Below are 16,023 nucleotides of genomic sequence, written 5' to 3'. Positions count from 1 at the left end.
GCGTGGGATTTTACCTTATATTTCGGTTTGGGGCTGGCGAAGGCGGGTGAGATTTCCGCTCCCGATGATGTTATCGGATGGCGAATGCTTATTAAGCGTTGTGTGTGCGTTGCTCGCTCACTTCAGTGTGAAAGTATGTGTTTGGCCGAAATGAGATCATCGTCTGTCTACATTTGTTGATTACATTGCGTAGAGTGAATGCTTTGTACGATTCGTAATTTAGCTATGACCACGTTCGACAGGGGTAGTCGATGTCAGCATGACTAATTTGGATATAGATCGGATAAGAAATGAAATGATGTCGCTGAAGTATGAAAATGAAACGGCGGGAACGAAACAACAAATCAGCGGGGTATGCAGGTGATCGGTCCAGACCAAGTTTTGAACAAGGAAAATTGAAGGAAGGTATGCATATTGAAATCATCAAGTGATGGGACTCTCGCCTAGGATGTAGCAGGTGTGCGTACGGAATTGTAGTCGCTCACATGCGAATTGGAAAAGACGAAGGGGGGCGAAGAGAAACAGAAACCTCGAACAGCTCGGAGCAACACACAACACCGTCGGCCACCCTGGCGCTGAATGAACTAGCGAGAGAAACAGGAGACAAAATGCAAAAAGAGGTCAGACTGAGGTATCTTCCAATTAAACTGTGCTGGGAATGACTGAATTGTTCGAATCACATAACGATGCAACATCCGCATCCCTTCTCCTTCGGGGGTGGAGGTTGCGCAGTCACCACTGGAGGGTTCCATTTTGGCGTCAATCCCACCTGGGCAGCGGCCGGCATCTCCTGCAGCTTAGGCATGGGGCTGTATCCTGTACTGGAACTCGGTCTTGATGTGGGACTCTTTGGTGACGCGAGGAGATGGTCGGTCTTCTCTGCTTGTCCCTGTGAGAGTGATTGCTCTTCAGTCTTTTCTGGCGTATTCTCCACTTTCTCTGTGCCTTCCGCCTTGCTGGGCAGCTGAGGTCGATCGTCAGGCCCGATAGCCAAGGGTGCAAATTCCCGATCGTACGTTGTAGGTGTGCGGCCCTCCTTCTCCCATTGTTCCTGCTGCATTCTTCGTGCATGCGTAGGAAGGATCTGCTGGTCGGGAGGGAGTCGAGGGTCGGGTTTATACATGGTCGCCAACCAAGGAGGATCCCCCTCGGGTCGATTGATCGGCTGCGGTGGACGGGGCTCGCCTGATCGGGTGGTAGGGCGCTGGGAGTTGGTTGAAACGGTCCGATTCCGTGACGTTTTCCGGGTATTGCTGGGAGGAGCAGAAGGTTTTCGGGTGGCAGAACCTTTGCTCGCTGGTCCCCTTTTGGCCGAAGAACTTTGGTTGGGCTGGATGCCGCGACTGTTTGGTCGGCTGCCTGCTGATGGAGTGGCAGAGGAGTCAGACCCTTCCACCGCGATTGGCTCGCTGGCTCTGCGTGGCTTTCCAAACAAGAAGATTTCCTCCTCGCCGTTTGTGAGCGTCCGCGCACGCTGCATGGGAAACTCGCGTCCCAGATGCTCGGGAGAAATAGGTGCCGGGCTGGCCGTCGATATGGGTATCCGAGACGAACTTTTTCGAAGCCCCGGGTTACGATACATACTCGATGTGCTATCTGTCACCTCGTCGGCAGCAATCTCCTCTGGTCTACGAAGATCCCAACCTCGGCGCTCCTCTTCCGTCACGTCTCCAGTGTCATCACCGTCAAAGGGAATCGGAGAGCTGGCATGCTTGTGCTGCTCGTCGCGGAGGTTGGGCCATGGCTCCATAGACTCTGATGCCGTCGGTGCGCCTACCAACCCACTGAACCCGCTGTTGTCGAAGTCGTGGTTTCTCGCCCGGCTCGCCTTGCCATTCTCCAGGCCAGCACGACGGTGAAAAAGATACGCCGCCTGTTGCAGCTCCTCGCTTTCAATACGGGCCAGCTTATCGCGATGGATCCAATGCGCACTGTCTATTTCATCCAGGTGCTGTCCCACCCAATCATTCTTATCACTACCCTTGTGAGGTCCATTGTGTTCGGAATCTCGCGCCTTGCTCCCGCCCCGATTCGCGGCTTCATGTCCGTGCAGGTCTCGCGGAAACCCAGGCTCACTTTCGTGTCGCTTTGGGCTATGCTCGCGCCTTCCCCTCGATGCTAGGAAGTTTGCCTCTTGTGAGTAGGCATGCCTGGATAGGGACGAGCTTCTGGAGCCCTTGTCTCGGGATCTTCTGTGACCAGAGTCACGAGACCGTGACTTGGGACGAGCGTTACTCTATCAGAAAAAGAAATAATCAGCCATTGTCCCGGCAGATGATGGCATGTCAGATGCGATGCCCCAGCCAACACCATCAAAGCCCAAAAACGAGGTACAACACCCGACAAAGATGCAAACACTTACATTCTGTCTCGTGGGAGCAGCAAAGTCCCATGGTGGGTGACTGGCGTCTACGCTACCGGGCGAGGTCCAAACATCTGCAGAGTACGTTGCGGTGGTTGCCCCCGCCATTTCAGCAGCCATCAAAGATTAACAAAATAGATAGGTAGGCGTCAAGAATAGGTCAGACCAGCTGGAACCCGGTGTATAATTCGAGGGGTGCAGGTATGGTGGGGTCTTTGTCAACCGCAGACCGAATTCCAGCAATCTCCCCCTCAATCAGGCCATCCCAGGGGCACGGCACGGGCGCCGACCGGTCGCGGTCAATCGACGAAATATATTGTTTCAACCGACGAGGCTTTATGAGACGAGTTGCACAGCGTTCGTGGTCGTTCGCAAATGGATTGATTCGGTGTCAGGGGGTGGAAGCTAGGGAGAAGGCCGGATAAGAGGAAAGGCCGCCCGAAAACAGTAAAACGTAAATAGAGCCAGAAAAGAACACAGCAGCAGGATATTTTCTTTGGTTCAATTCCTCCGCTCGAGCCGGGGATTTCAACACTTGTTCCGCAGCTGGTGTTGGTAGTTTAAAGGGAACCGGCGGACTCGGTACCGTGGATTGGACAATGCGTCTTCCCGTTTAGAAAGGCCGGGCGGTTTCGGTATGAACTGTCAAAGATACCAAGCGAAAGTGGGATATAACGGCAAGGGTAGAATGAGAGAAATGAAATTAGATTAGCGACGACGGTATGAGGGGACGAGACCCGTCGTAGGACGAGGACGAGATGCGAAGATAGAAGAGGGGGAAGAAGGAAAAGGATGAAAAGGAGTGGATGCACAGGATCTGGGCTAGACGGTGGCGCCGACGTAAGAGAGCTCCACGCTGTTGCAAGATTAGTTAAATTCAGAAATAAGCAGCAAAATGCATTATTATTAAAGGGTGAAGGGAATAACTGAAGTGGAAAAAAAGTAGAATAAAATCAGGGCGAGGGTTGTGATCGACAGCACCAGAGCCAAGGAGAAAGGAGAGGAGAGATCACAAGAGTCCGGAGTACGGAGTAAAAAGAGAAAGAGGAAAAGCACAATAGTAGTAATAAGAAAGAGATTGGAGATAGAGAGACACGGCACGGGGCTGATGAAGGTTTAGCTCGAAGCAGCTCAACTGGTGCATGGATGACAGACAGTCGATAGGTAGCATCATCAGGAGTCCAGATCTGGGAGCCTTAAACCGTTTTAATTTAGTGCGCCTTCTAAGGTACTATTCCAGGCTTCTTGGTTGAAGCATGTATTCTTGGCTAATCAATTATGTTCTCGGTTCTTTTGTCTCTTCAGCAATCAACTGCCATCTGCCATCTTTCTGTCAAGAGCCATCTCATCAGTCTCTAGAAACAATCCCAAGACATCAACCCTCAGACGCCATCTCAATGCAAATTTCCAAGTACAAGTATGTGCATTGGACACGACCTGATGTCCATAATCCTGTAAACATCAAGCGACGGAAGTTTCAGAGATACCCGCTCCCTCTGTATCTTGTCTTGATCAAGAGCAATTCTATTCCTTCTTCTGTCGATAGCCAGACCTGGAAACACACGTGCCAAATACATACGTTCAAGTAATGCAAGTCCCAGATATACAGTGTTCAAAAATCAATCAACTTCCCCAGGTGCAACTCACTCCCTTGCAGCTTGGTCTAGTCTGTTGAGAGCCGCCTGCGCCTCCTTGACCAGAGCTTTACGCGCATTCCGAGCAATCTCATCACCGTCCGGCTCGATTCCGTCCGCTTTGAGAATGACCTGTGCCAGGATCGTTTCACTCAGCTTCTTGTGCTCGAAATCGCGTGCCTTGGGATCAGTAGGTGGATGAGCGACATACGCCTCGCAGAGGGGCAGTAGCTCCGTCCGCAGGTATGTGATCAACGCATTGGCTTGCTCGAGCGGGGTGCGTAAGACTTTCAGGTTAGGAGACGGCGCCGGTAACGATGACGAGCCCCCTGCAGAGGACGGTCGCGGGGGTTCCGCCGGCGGAGCAAGCCCGTCCGCATCATCAGCAGCCGCATCAGCAGTCTTAATCCGGCCCTTGCCCTTCTTCTTCTTGTTTCTATTCCGGTTTCTCTTCCTTCGCTCCCCGCCGCTCTGCACCTCGTCTAGACGGGGAGCCTCATCGGCTTTTTCCGCCCCCGCCTCCGCCTCCGAGCCTTCACTGGGGGTGCTCTCACCAGGCTGCACCTCCGAAACAACACACAGTACTTCCGACTGCTGCTTGAGGCCCTCAGCCCGGCACGGCACCGAGTCATCATCCAACAACTTCCCCTTGTAGAGTAATTTGATGCGCGCCGGGTTAGGTGTGCGCGTGACCTCCGCCGCCCGGCGCCTCAACTCGCCCACGCTGAGCGCCCCGTCATTGATGGCGTACGCGGGGAAATGCAAGGCGTAGGTATTCTTGCGATGCTTGAGAAGAAGGGTATCTGGCTCGTCTTCCTCCGCACCCGCGTAACCCGACGGCCGGTCCACGATATCCTCCGGCGTGAGGTAGGTGTAGTCGCCGTCGCTGATATGCGTCGGCGTGGTCTTGGCAGCCGGATAGGGGGAGCGGCGCCAGAGATCGCTGAATCGCCAGCTCATGGCGACGAGTGCAATCGCACAGGCGAAGACGGTGAGAGCGGCAGTAGGAGGATCTGCAGGAGCGAGGGCCCAGTCGGGTTGAAGGTTTAAAGTGCGCAGGGAAGATGATGCTTTGGAGGACAGAAGAGGCGAAATGATTCGTTGGGCAAGTGTATCACTGATCGCTGTGATATATGAAGCACACCTCTCGCCCACGGAGGACTGAGTAATGTGTAATGGGTGGAGGTTCATGGATCGAGCGTCCAGCGAGAAGCGAAGAAAAGTGTCATTGAAGGATGTGAGGTCATGGAAGCTGGGGCCTGTTTGGTTAAGATTTGGTCAGCAGTGGGCAAATCATACGGTGGAGCGCTACGGAGTACTCCGTGGACTAGTGGTGGTCAATTCTGCCTGCCGCCTACAGCCCACAACAGCATGTAGACTACAAGCTTGGAGGCAACAGAGCTTAAGGCCATCTTAAAATGGTCTAGCGACTTCTCGTAGTACAGTTCTCAGGCGGACAGCAAGATCGACGTTCAATAAAGATGCCTGGTCTATATGCTGAATATGGGGTGTGTATGTCAAGTCCTGCCCAGGTGCCAACGCTGGGCACAACGCGTGGATATATATCCACATTCAGTCAGATGAATGGACGAACGTATCGCACTCCAGCTTCATTTCCACGAGCTATTGATGGCTAAAAGAGATATACATATTATACACCAAAAGAAATATGTGATCAGCCAGACGCCTCGCCATGCAGGATACTGTACAAAATACACAGAGCAGCGTACACAGCCACTAAAGTCTCACCCCACCGTCAGCTGGGCGCCCGCCAAACAATCTTGTGAGACCATTACTTCCTTGGGCTCTATCATTGCTCATCCATCTCGGAAGGCGGAACGGTTCGCCCTGAATCCAATGGGGCTTGGTTGCAGTTTCAAAGGTATTTCTGACCCGATGCGCAAAAGACTGGAAGAAATTCTCCTCATACGCCTCGTCTTGTAAGACGGCCGAGGATGCGGGAGGACCCCTGGGGGGCCGAGTTGGTCGAGCACTGTCGGCCCGAGGTGTTCTGGAGGATCTTAATCCTGAAGTATCGGTGTTACGGCTCGACCGCCAGGTCGATTGCCCAATTCGGGAGGACGGCGCTAAAGATCCGAGACCGTTCAGTTCTCGATCAATGAGTTCGCGCCCTTCTCTCCAACCGCCTAGCCCATAGCCGCTGGGGTTACTCTCCAACTCATTGTCATCCTCTTCAATCAGACCTAAGCCGCATACATTCTTGATCCTCCCGTAGAGGTTGAAGAGAGTGGCAAAGACGGGTAGTAGGATAAAGACCGGAAAGAAATAATCAAATCCTTTTCCTAGTGGCGTGAGATCAATGAGCCGACCGAGGAAATGATAGAAGATGGTGTTTTGTCGTACACTCAGCGGCAGGAACGTCAGGAAGTTGTAAGCAATTGGAACGGTAAGCCTGGCGACTAGGCTAGCGTACCAACACGCGCTCTCCCCGTAAGTGTTTCGGCGAACTAGGGCACGATTGCCCCAGACCTTGGCATCATTGACACCCCCCAGAGCAGCAGCGCACATGTACAGCAACCAGGCGGAAGCGGCCAGCTGCCTTCCAAAATCCACCGGTTTTGGATCTTTATGATACGAGACGATGGAGAGTGTCACGACGGACAAGCGAGGAGCCAAGGATTTGACCAATTCAGACCAGATGATACAGGCGGACGCGATGGCACAAAGCGCACCCAGAACGAGCCGCAGACTGGGAATGATGTTGACATACAGGTGATACCGCATGTAGGGGGTCAAAAATTTGATGTGTGGCAAAGAAGTCGAACGCCGGGGCGATTGGCCAAAGTCCAGTTTTCGAGATGCGGAAGAGTCGATAATTGCTTGCAAGTCGGCCGCGAGCAGAACCAGACGATCCCATTCATCGACAAAGCGGGCCTTCTGGTGACGAGCGCGCTGTAGGCGTCGGGTCAGATCGGCCATGTAGCGTTCTGTGATGACCGGAGGAACGGTGCCTTGCGCATTGGAGGGTTCCAGAATAGCAGATCGTGACTCAATGGGGCTGGATGTCTCTGCCAATTCTTCAATCCAATCCTGAAAATCTCGAGCGGTTCCAGTTTTCCGCTGCTGCAACTGAGTGACTTGTGACTCGAGACTCTCGAGATCATTGATGGCATCCATAAGTCGGTCGTGCAGTCGAGGTGCATGGGCCTGGACTCTGCGTAGCCTGCCACTGACGTTGGCGTTGCGGAATAGCGTACGAGGTATGGAAACCAGGCCATGACCCATCGCATAAATTGCAAGTACAAGACCCCATACATAGGCCAAGGCCATGACGAGCGCCTTGATCGACGCGAACCGGAAGCCATTCTGAATGGAAATGTAGATCAAACCGACAAACGCACAGCACAAAACGATCAGCTGGTAGCGAGCGTTCGAGCGCAGCGAATACAGAATGCGGCTTTTGGTATCACGATAGCCCGAATCGATATATTCTCCTAGCAGCGGGAGGATAGCCCTGCAGGAAACCGATTACCGATGGTCAGCACTTCTGCGACGAGAAGGTCAGCAGAACCACAAGTGGTACAAACCAGGTCAGGACGAAAATTAGCCAATAGGTGATCCGCCATGCTACCAGGATTAAACGATCCGGAAGCCATATCGCCTTTGGTCCGCCTCCGTCACGAGAACTTGACGCAAGATCAATCGGGACTAGAAGTACTACGCTGGCGGGAAGCGCAAGAGCCAGGAAGACGGGGACAGAGAGGTATGCCGGAGTGGCTCGCAGGGTAAGGAAACGTCGAAGCAGCAATAACACCGAAACGGAGATGGCGAGCAGGGCCAGTGCAAAGAAAATACTGGACCCGACCGGGACTGGAGCTGCGGAGAATATGAACATGGCGCTTAGGGGAGGGGGGGGCCACCGGGGAAACAGACGAGACAAATAATAGGGCTTTAGGTGTCCCAAATTAGATGATCATGACGGGGAAAAATGCAAGGAACGTGACAGTAAAGGAGAGACTATCGAGCGGAGGGCCTGTAGGACTGTCTGGAAAAGACCGAAAAGATGATAGAAGAGAAAGCCCGGACCATAAGTGGTAGAAACATAAAATGAGGAGAAGCAGATGGATGAGTTGAGCGACCCAAATACGTCGAAATTTAGATGTCCAGTGATCCGGTGATCCAAACTATCTAGTGGATCTCTTTGATCATCATCATCGAAGTACGTATACAGGCCCCAACGGAAAAGGGAACTGTCGTTGCTGCTGAGAGTCTAAAACGGGAGGTGACGACAGTATTCATCACGTGATGTGGCCTGACCAGGGGCGCCGAATTAAGAAGACAGAAGGCTTCCATCTCCTGTTAGGCACAGGGCAGAGTGAGTGGGTCCAAGCACCCCGGCATGCTTACCCTGCACTCTGGAGTCTGCAGTAATTCTCTGTACTCTGATATATTGCCGTGAAGTCCAAGCAAATAAGAGATGTTTCATTATGTGTCATTATGAACCGATCTCACTTATTGTTGTCGGCTCTAATTGGTACTCTTGTCTTAAATAGAGAGGTATTTCCTGGTCTAGAGGCCTTGGTGGGGTCTAGGATAAGGTACATACAGAACTCCGTAGTAAGGTACAAGTCGTTGGACTGATAATCCGTCTGGATTCTCTCAAGCCAAAGGGGAACTCCCTCATAATAACAATGGTAATAATATTCGTAACAATAACGAGCATTTCAGCGAAACTTAGTGAATAATACCTAGGGACCAATTTTCCCTGGTGGTAGGCACGGAGCATATCCAGGTAGCAGTGCCTATCTACCAGGTACGTTGTCTGGACTCTGGAGTCTAGTTTCAGGACCTTGCGTCAATATTTAGCCAGTCAAGAGCACCTATTGTAAGAATTAATTCTTTGACAAATGCGAGAGCTACCTTAGGACCGTACTCCCATAGTTATATAATGACCATCCTGCTTGCTGCTATCGAGATGCTACCCATTTTCTTTGGAGAATTCCAATTTCCTGGTCACCAGAGACTCAACTAGTACAGGTATAGACTGGTAGTACAGAGGACTGTAATTAACTACTAACTGGCTAACTAGTAGTAGTAAAGTAGTGGTAGGTCCATCATCCGCTCCCGTCAACTAAAACTTTTTGGGTCTTTTGGGTCGAATCCCAAAACGCCTGAAGGGTCTAGTACCTTGTTTAGTTTAGTCCTCTCGTAGTACCGCCAAAACCCATAGGTAATCAATTATCTGTCAGGCAGATAGGACTTGGGTAGAGTACCAGCTTCTAATCTATTATTTCGTAGCCGCAGGATGAGAAATTATCAAGGATGATATTCCCAGTGAACTATATCGCTATGGACTGACTATTCAGCTAGTGAGCTTCCAAAAGTATGTCAGTAATAATTAGTACCACTACAGTTTCTGGAGAGTTTCCTCCCTTGTTAGGCTGCTCCACCATCGTTTTTCTTTTCTAAACCATTCTTCATTTGATGAGCTTCATATTGGCTGCGTCCTATCGAAGGTTCCCTTCACACAAGCCTCTTGTCTTTTCCTTCTTCGACTGTTTCTTCTTCCTCTTTGACTTCTCTTCTTTATAAACTGTTGTCGAGGAATAAGAAGAAAAAGAGAAAGAAGTTGATCCTCTGAACTTCTTACCTCCATCTGGATAATATTTCCTCTCATCATTTTCCCTCCAGCTGACGACCCATCATATCATCCACGCCACCAGACAGCTCCTCTACGGTAAGCCCACCACCACCACCAAATAACCACCCTCCTCCAGATCTTCATCCCCGACCGTCCATTTCGTTTCAATTGACTGCTGGCATTATTATCACACCACTGAACACGCATTGTTCGAATGTTCTTCCATTCTTCCTCTTCTTCCTCTTTTTGTTCTTCTCGTCTTATCGTTTCTTTTATTTTTCTTGCATCCTCTTTTTGAAAAATACCCCCTCATTCTACTACCCATACTTCGTACCTGAGTCTTTTTTGCGCAGAGATTCATCCTAATCTTCACCGTTACGCACTTCTAGGAGCTCCTCTTTCTCTCTTTTTCCTCTTCAGTTATCACTATTATCATTATTTTCATTACTACCATCCTCATTCGACTCCTCTGAATCCCTTTGTTGTCGGCCAGAGATCTCTATCTTCTATTCGGACGATATTCTGCAAGCAACGTTGTCGCAACATCCCTGTCACTAGCCCATCCTTTACCGGCGCGGTGTCATTCCTCTCCCAAGCCACTTTCCGACCTCTGCCAGCGAATCCCCTCGACTGATAACCTGGTGCCCAAACGCCTCGATTTCTCCGCTACCTTGGTCCTCAAATCTATGCTCTCTGATTTTCGTCAAACCTACATACCTTCACCTCAAACGTACATACCTTATCTTCACTTGCAACGATCCTCGAAACCGCAGATCTTACGATATCTCTTTGCCTTCGAGCCTGCTTCCAGTCTACCTTCCGACGGTCATACATCATCAAGCCTCCTGTATTCTTATCATTTTCTCCATTCACACCTGAAGCTTTGACAGCTACTCAATCCCACCGAAGAAGCTCTCTGAAACCCTCGGGGTTCGACAAATAAGACATTGCAGCGTGTGAGGATTATTTGGATTTACCAGCGAATGCTGGCGAGACAGGAAAGCTTTCGCGGATTGCTCGCCGATCCCCCTCTGACGGGGCTGCAGCCATGAATCCCGCAAACTTCCCCAATGTTGGCGGGGGCATGCCTGGCGGAGCCAATCCGCACGGCCAGACACAGATGCCGCAGAGAAATGAAAATGCATCGGTTATAATGAACCAGGTGGCTCAGGCGCTTCAAGCCCAGGGTCCTTTTAGCGGTTGGAGGGCGGAAGTTCCGATTAAAGACCGAGCTGTCAAGGTCTATCAGATGTGAGTGCTAAGCTTCTGGTGTTCCCTTCACTTACTGCTTGAGGGCCGCATGTGATTCATGTCCTACAATTCTACTGTGTTCTTTGACTCTCTCCGCGTCGTATTGGGCTAACTCTTCTGTCCAACAAGGATTACATCCCTTCGGTTGATTCAGCCACGAATTGATTTTCAGAGCGCGGCTCAAGCTGCAATGAGCTTTGAGCAGAAAGCATTCAAAGACGCCAGGGAAAAAGTCAGTCTTTTTTCTCCTTTCCGCCCATCCTCACAGATAGTCTAACCTCGAATCTCTTCACAGGCCGACTATGATAAGGAATGCAACGAGAAGTTGATCCACATACGAGACACTAGAGCAAGACAAGCCGCAGTTATGCAGAATGGGATGATGCCCCAAGGGCCCGCAGCAGGTATGCCTGGGGTAGGGCAGAATGGGTTTCAGCAGTTGAACCGTCCTGTGCAGGCATCTCCAATGCCAGGCCAACAGCAGATGCCGATCGGCATCAATGATCCTACACAACAAGCCGCAATTCAACAGCGCCAACAGCAACAACAGCAGCAGCAGCAGTCACAACAACAGCAACAGCAGCAACAGTCGCAGCAGAATCAGGCTATGCTCCAGCAGCAACGTGTGCAACAACGGCCAGGCGGCAATGCTTCCCTGCCTGACGATCTCAATACCCTCTCGGCTCAAGAATATGAACATGTCTGTCGGATAGCCAATCAAATCCTTGCTAAAACGCCTCCGGAAGACATGGAGAAAATCCGCATGAACCTACAGAATATGACACCGGAACAAAGACAATACCTTACCCGAAAGAACATGGATCCGATTACGTACTTCTTCCGTTGCCAGGCTTTGAATCAACTCAGAAGGCATAAACGGAACCGCATGGAAATGGCACGAGCGCAGAGCGCCGGTGTCGATCCCAATGGGGCCATGATGACAGATCCCATGATGAATCCGCAGCAGCGACAGATCTTTCAGAATATGATGACCTTTCAGCGCAATTCGGGATTTCCCATGGGCAACCAACAGAGCCTTGATCCGTCGTCGTTCATTGGTAACGTGGAAAATATCCAGGGCCAGCAAGCGGACGGGTTGCGTTCCCAAGAAGCAGGCCAGCTCGTGGTGCCTGCCAGTTCTTCCCAAATGAATCAACAGCCATACACTGCTCCTCAGAACATGTTTCAAGTGGGCCAGCAGATGGGTCAAGGGGGTCAGACCAACCTCAATGGCGCCTCTATCAGCCCTCAGTTTCTCGCGGCACAGCACCTGCAGAATCCTCAGAACGTCCAGCAGGATCGAAATCAGCAGGCGGCACAGTTCCAGCCTCAGCCCCAAGCGCAAACCCAAGCGCAAGCACGAGCTCAAGCAGCCCAGAAAGCGCAAATGGCGATATCGCAAGCAGGGCAGGCTAATCCACAAATGCAGCAACAACTATCTCAAAGCCCCGCTATGCCGATGTTGAACCGTCCCATGCCGCCTGGGCAGATGTCCCCAAGGCAAGTGGCTGCACAAGTCCGGCCGCCGTCGCGGGCTCCCGGGATGGGACAACAGCCCAATGGCGTGCAGGGTCTTGCAGGACAGCCCGGAATGCAAAGTCGACCCCAGATTCCCCCTGGTCTGCCACCCGCGGCGCACGAACAGCTGGCTCAAATGACCCCTGAACACCTCAATGCTTTTCTTTTAAATCAGCAGCGCCGTGCTCTCGCAAATAACCAAGCTCTCGCAAGAGCAAATGCTGGTCAGCAACCGTTGCCCATGCAGCAGAATTTGTCGCAACCCGGCCAGAATCAGCAGATGGTGAACAATCAGATGGGTAATAATCAGAACATGCGCGCGTCTCTCGGACTGCAACAGCAACTGGCCGGAATGAACAATGGACAAATGCCCAATCAGATGCTCGCGGGGCAGCAGATGTCGGCTCAGCAACGGCAACAACAACAGAGGCAGCACGACTTGTACAAACTGCAACTTCTGCGGCAGCAGAGTGGGAGCATAGAGATGACGCCTGATCAGGTCAAGGAGATGGATCGCATTCAATTCCCTCCTGCGATCCTAGCTAACAACCCGAATATGGTTTCCCCAGTCCCGAAGCATATCAAGACCTGGGGTCAGTTGAAACAATGGGTGGCCGCAAACCCGCAAGCTCTTGGGGGAGTTGATTTGCAGAAACTCATGACTTTGCAGAAGCTACATCTTGCCCAGATTGTAGCTCAAGGGAAAGAAGGAGCCGTCCGTAACGTAGATCAGAATGGCCAGGGCAACTGGGGACAGATGATGACTTTCCAGGGACAGCCCCAGCAGTTTGTGAATCCACAAGCGTTTCAGGCGGGCCAGCAGCAAGTACCAATGAACATGCCGGCGTTGAGGCCGGTCACCGCCACTGAAATCCAAATGGCTCGCCAGCGCTTGGGTGCTCAAGTGGCCAACTACTCCGACGACCAGCTCCGCGAGATCATCCTTCGGAACAGGCAGAAACAACTGATGCAGATGGCCCAAAGCCGAGCAGCCCAGGCTTTAGCCGCGCAGAATATGAACCAAAACCAGCAGAACCAAACGGTGCAACAGCCTCCATTGTCAGGCCCTTCTACCAATCCTCAGGCAAAGCAGGGTCCTCAGCAGCCCACCCCACCTCAAAACCAACAAAACCAAACTGTCAAGGCTCAAAATACGGCGGCTGCGAAGGGTGTAAAGGGCTCGGCTCCCAAACAGGGCACCAAGCGCAAATCAGCCGCTGATGAGCCTACAGAAGCCCAAGCAGCACCAGTCTCAAAGACAGCCCAGCCCACTACTACTCAAGGAGGAGTATCGGCGCCGCCTTCTAGACCCAATATGACTATCACGCCCGAGCAACTGGCTGCAATGACCCCTCAGCAGCGCATGCAGTTAGCGCAAATGCGTAGACAACAAGGTCAACAACGGCTTCCGATCAGTCGAGCAGCGGCGGAGGAAGCATGGAACAACCTACCCGAGAAGATTCGACAGCTCTACAACGATATTGCGAAGAATGCGCCTGCAGCGGAACCTGTTGCCCTTTCACCGGAGCAGAAAGCTGCCATGACCCAGCAACTTCGTGAATGCACCGACATGCTTGGTAGAATGGACACTCTTGCCCAATGGTTCTCAAAAATCCCTGGCCAGGAGAAGAACGTTCGCAGTTTACTTGCAATGGTATGTCCGCAGTCGACCCTGGAACCCGCTCCTCCCGGGATTTACATACTAACTCAATCTTGACGTAGCGTATACAATTAATGAGGCAATTTAAACCCGGTCCGGACTGGACGATCAATGACCAGTTTACCATTGCTCCAGAATATCTTAGCGGCACCATCAATTACATCCGGAAGCTGTTCCACGCTATGATCACTCGGGTGAACCAACAGCAAAATCAACCTCCTGGCCACCGGCCGAGTAGCGTGCCACAAGGATCCTCTACCATGCCGCAGCCCAATCAAAACAATATGCCTGCTCTAAATGCAAGTAACTTGCAGCAGCTTCAACAACAGGAAGAGGCTCTCCAGCGAGCCCGAAGAGCCTCAAGCCAGGCCGCTTCGGCAACATCTGCAGTGCCGCAGCCACCTTTTGGAGCGCCATCTCCCCAAGGAGTTCCACACGTTTACGGTCCGGGAAGCATTCCGCCCGAGAAGTTGAAGATTCCTCCTTCGAAGAAAAGGAAGCAGTCTCATCCTGGCGGGACTCCAACCCAAGGTCAAGCTCCTGGCACACCAGTCTCGAAGTTGCAGGCGGCTAAGCAGGCCGTGCCTGAGGCTAAGCCAGCTGGTCTAGTCCTGGGTGGCCCATTCAAGTGCAGCGTTATTGAGTGTCAGTATCACCATCTCGGGTTTGCGACTCAGGATGCACTTGATAAGCATGTCGGAGAAAGCCACAAGGTGGAGGAGCCGATCAACGATCCTCTCGAGTTTGCCATTGAAAGCTTCCACACTAGTCTTGTGAAGGACGAAGAGGGAGCCCAACCTCAGGATCTCACGAAGGACCTTCTTACCACCGGTATCGTTTCGTCTTCCGCAAAGCATGAAGTCAAGGGTGAACCAATCGCTCCTAATACCCCCGGTGTGGGTCGCGCGCCCGGACCCCTTGGCACTAAGCCCGCTTCTCCTGGTTCGACTCAGCAGACTCCTCGTACAACTGCGGCCAAAGTTCCCACCTTGTCGGCGCTCAAGCCAAGCCCGAGTAAGGATGGTAAGAAGGAAACTGTAAAGCCGGTGGATCAGTCTGCGCCATCTGCTGCAGTTACCAAGGATCCTTGGGCAGATAGCACCATTTCTCTCGAGGCCATTCAAGATACGTTCATGGATTTCGGCGGCGATTCAGGATTTGGCTTTGGGTCTATGGATGAGTTCATCAACCCTGAAATGTTCGCCAATGCGCAGTCTGAGGATACTCCCGACTCTGTCGAAACCGGCGTTGCGACGCAGACGCCAAAGGATAGCGAGGTCCCAAAGATCCAAGATGCTAGCGGCAAGTTTGATGTCTCTGATGATAGCTGGATCCCGATGGACTGGATCAACGTTCCTTCACGTTTTGAAGACGCGCTCGTGGTTAATGACTCTTGGGAGAATTTCGACTGGGGTACAGTTGAGCTGAACAACGGGGCCATGACTGTTGACGACAACGGCATTGCCATCTATGCCATGTAAGGAAAGATGGCACTTCGCAGCTAGATTGCGCGATATTCATTTATCTGGCGTACGTAGGAATGATTTATGTGTACATTAACGCACGGCCTGAGAACGGGAGGCTCCGGTTTGCTTTCCGCGGTCAGCATTATCGTTCTGGGGTATCCCACATGGTCTTGTGGGATTGATTTCCGTTTCTGTTTCCTTGTGCCATTTTCATCTTGTTGGTCTGCTTAGATTAGCCATGGCGTTATCTGGAGTGACAGAATATGGGGCAAAGCGAGGGGACTTCTTGTCAGTTGTCTAGATAGGAAGGCTCGAAAGCGTTCCTTGTGAGAAATATTGGGTACTTGCAATAATCATCCTAATATCATATCTATTATCCAATATCAATCTGGTCTGCTATCCTAGATCCCATGAAGATGGTACCTAGTACGCTATCATCATCTGATACGAATCATGTGCCTTTGTGCACCCATACTAGAGACCGCCAAGCCAATTCAAGACTGTGGCTGATCAGCTGCTGATGCTCCGTA

General features: G+C 51.7%; 4 protein-coding genes across 4 annotated transcripts; 1 reads left to right on the top strand and 3 right to left on the bottom strand.

The window, feature by feature from the left end:
• Window positions 1-187: 187 nt before the first annotated feature.
• Window positions 188-3,532, bottom strand: AFUA_1G06090 (uncharacterized protein). Its single transcript, XM_745265.2, has 2 exons — window positions 2,363-3,532; window positions 188-2,236 (listed from the first exon to the last, which is right to left on the bottom strand). The coding sequence occupies exons 1-2, from the start codon at window positions 2,480-2,482 to the stop codon at window positions 677-679; spliced, it is 1,680 nt and encodes a 559-aa protein (XP_750358.2). The 5' UTR covers window positions 2,483-3,532; the 3' UTR covers window positions 188-676.
• Window positions 3,533-3,542: 10 nt separating this feature from the next.
• Window positions 3,543-5,359, bottom strand: AFUA_1G06080 (BAG family molecular chaperone regulator). The gene has a single exon (XM_001481661.2). The coding sequence runs from the start codon at window positions 5,185-5,187 to the stop codon at window positions 4,006-4,008; it is 1,182 nt and encodes a 393-aa protein (XP_001481711.1). The 5' UTR covers window positions 5,188-5,359; the 3' UTR covers window positions 3,543-4,005.
• A 107-nt stretch (window positions 5,360-5,466) lies between these two features.
• Window positions 5,467-8,193, bottom strand: AFUA_1G06071 (LMBR1 domain-containing protein). Its single transcript, XM_001481660.2, has 2 exons — window positions 7,545-8,193; window positions 5,467-7,471 (listed from the first exon to the last, which is right to left on the bottom strand). The coding sequence occupies exons 1-2, from the start codon at window positions 7,850-7,852 to the stop codon at window positions 5,734-5,736; spliced, it is 2,046 nt and encodes a 681-aa protein (XP_001481710.1). The 5' UTR covers window positions 7,853-8,193; the 3' UTR covers window positions 5,467-5,733.
• A 1,052-nt stretch (window positions 8,194-9,245) lies between these two features.
• On the top strand, window positions 9,246-15,904 carry AFUA_1G06060 (uncharacterized protein). The gene is made up of 5 exons (XM_077803846.1): window positions 9,246-9,694; window positions 9,988-10,849; window positions 10,979-11,081; window positions 11,145-14,021; window positions 14,090-15,904. Exons 2-5 carry the CDS (start codon window positions 10,647-10,649, stop codon window positions 15,506-15,508), a joined length of 4,602 nt encoding a protein of 1,533 aa, XP_077660017.1. The 5' UTR covers window positions 9,246-9,694; window positions 9,988-10,646; the 3' UTR covers window positions 15,509-15,904.
• The last annotated feature ends 119 nt before the right edge of the window (window positions 15,905-16,023 follow it).

This window comes from Aspergillus fumigatus, chromosome 1 (assembly GCF_000002655.1).
Source record: "Aspergillus fumigatus Af293 chromosome 1, whole genome shotgun sequence".
Taxonomy (NCBI): domain Eukaryota; kingdom Fungi; phylum Ascomycota; class Eurotiomycetes; order Eurotiales; family Aspergillaceae; genus Aspergillus; species Aspergillus fumigatus.
This window is presented reverse-complemented; position numbering and strand designations above follow the sequence as displayed.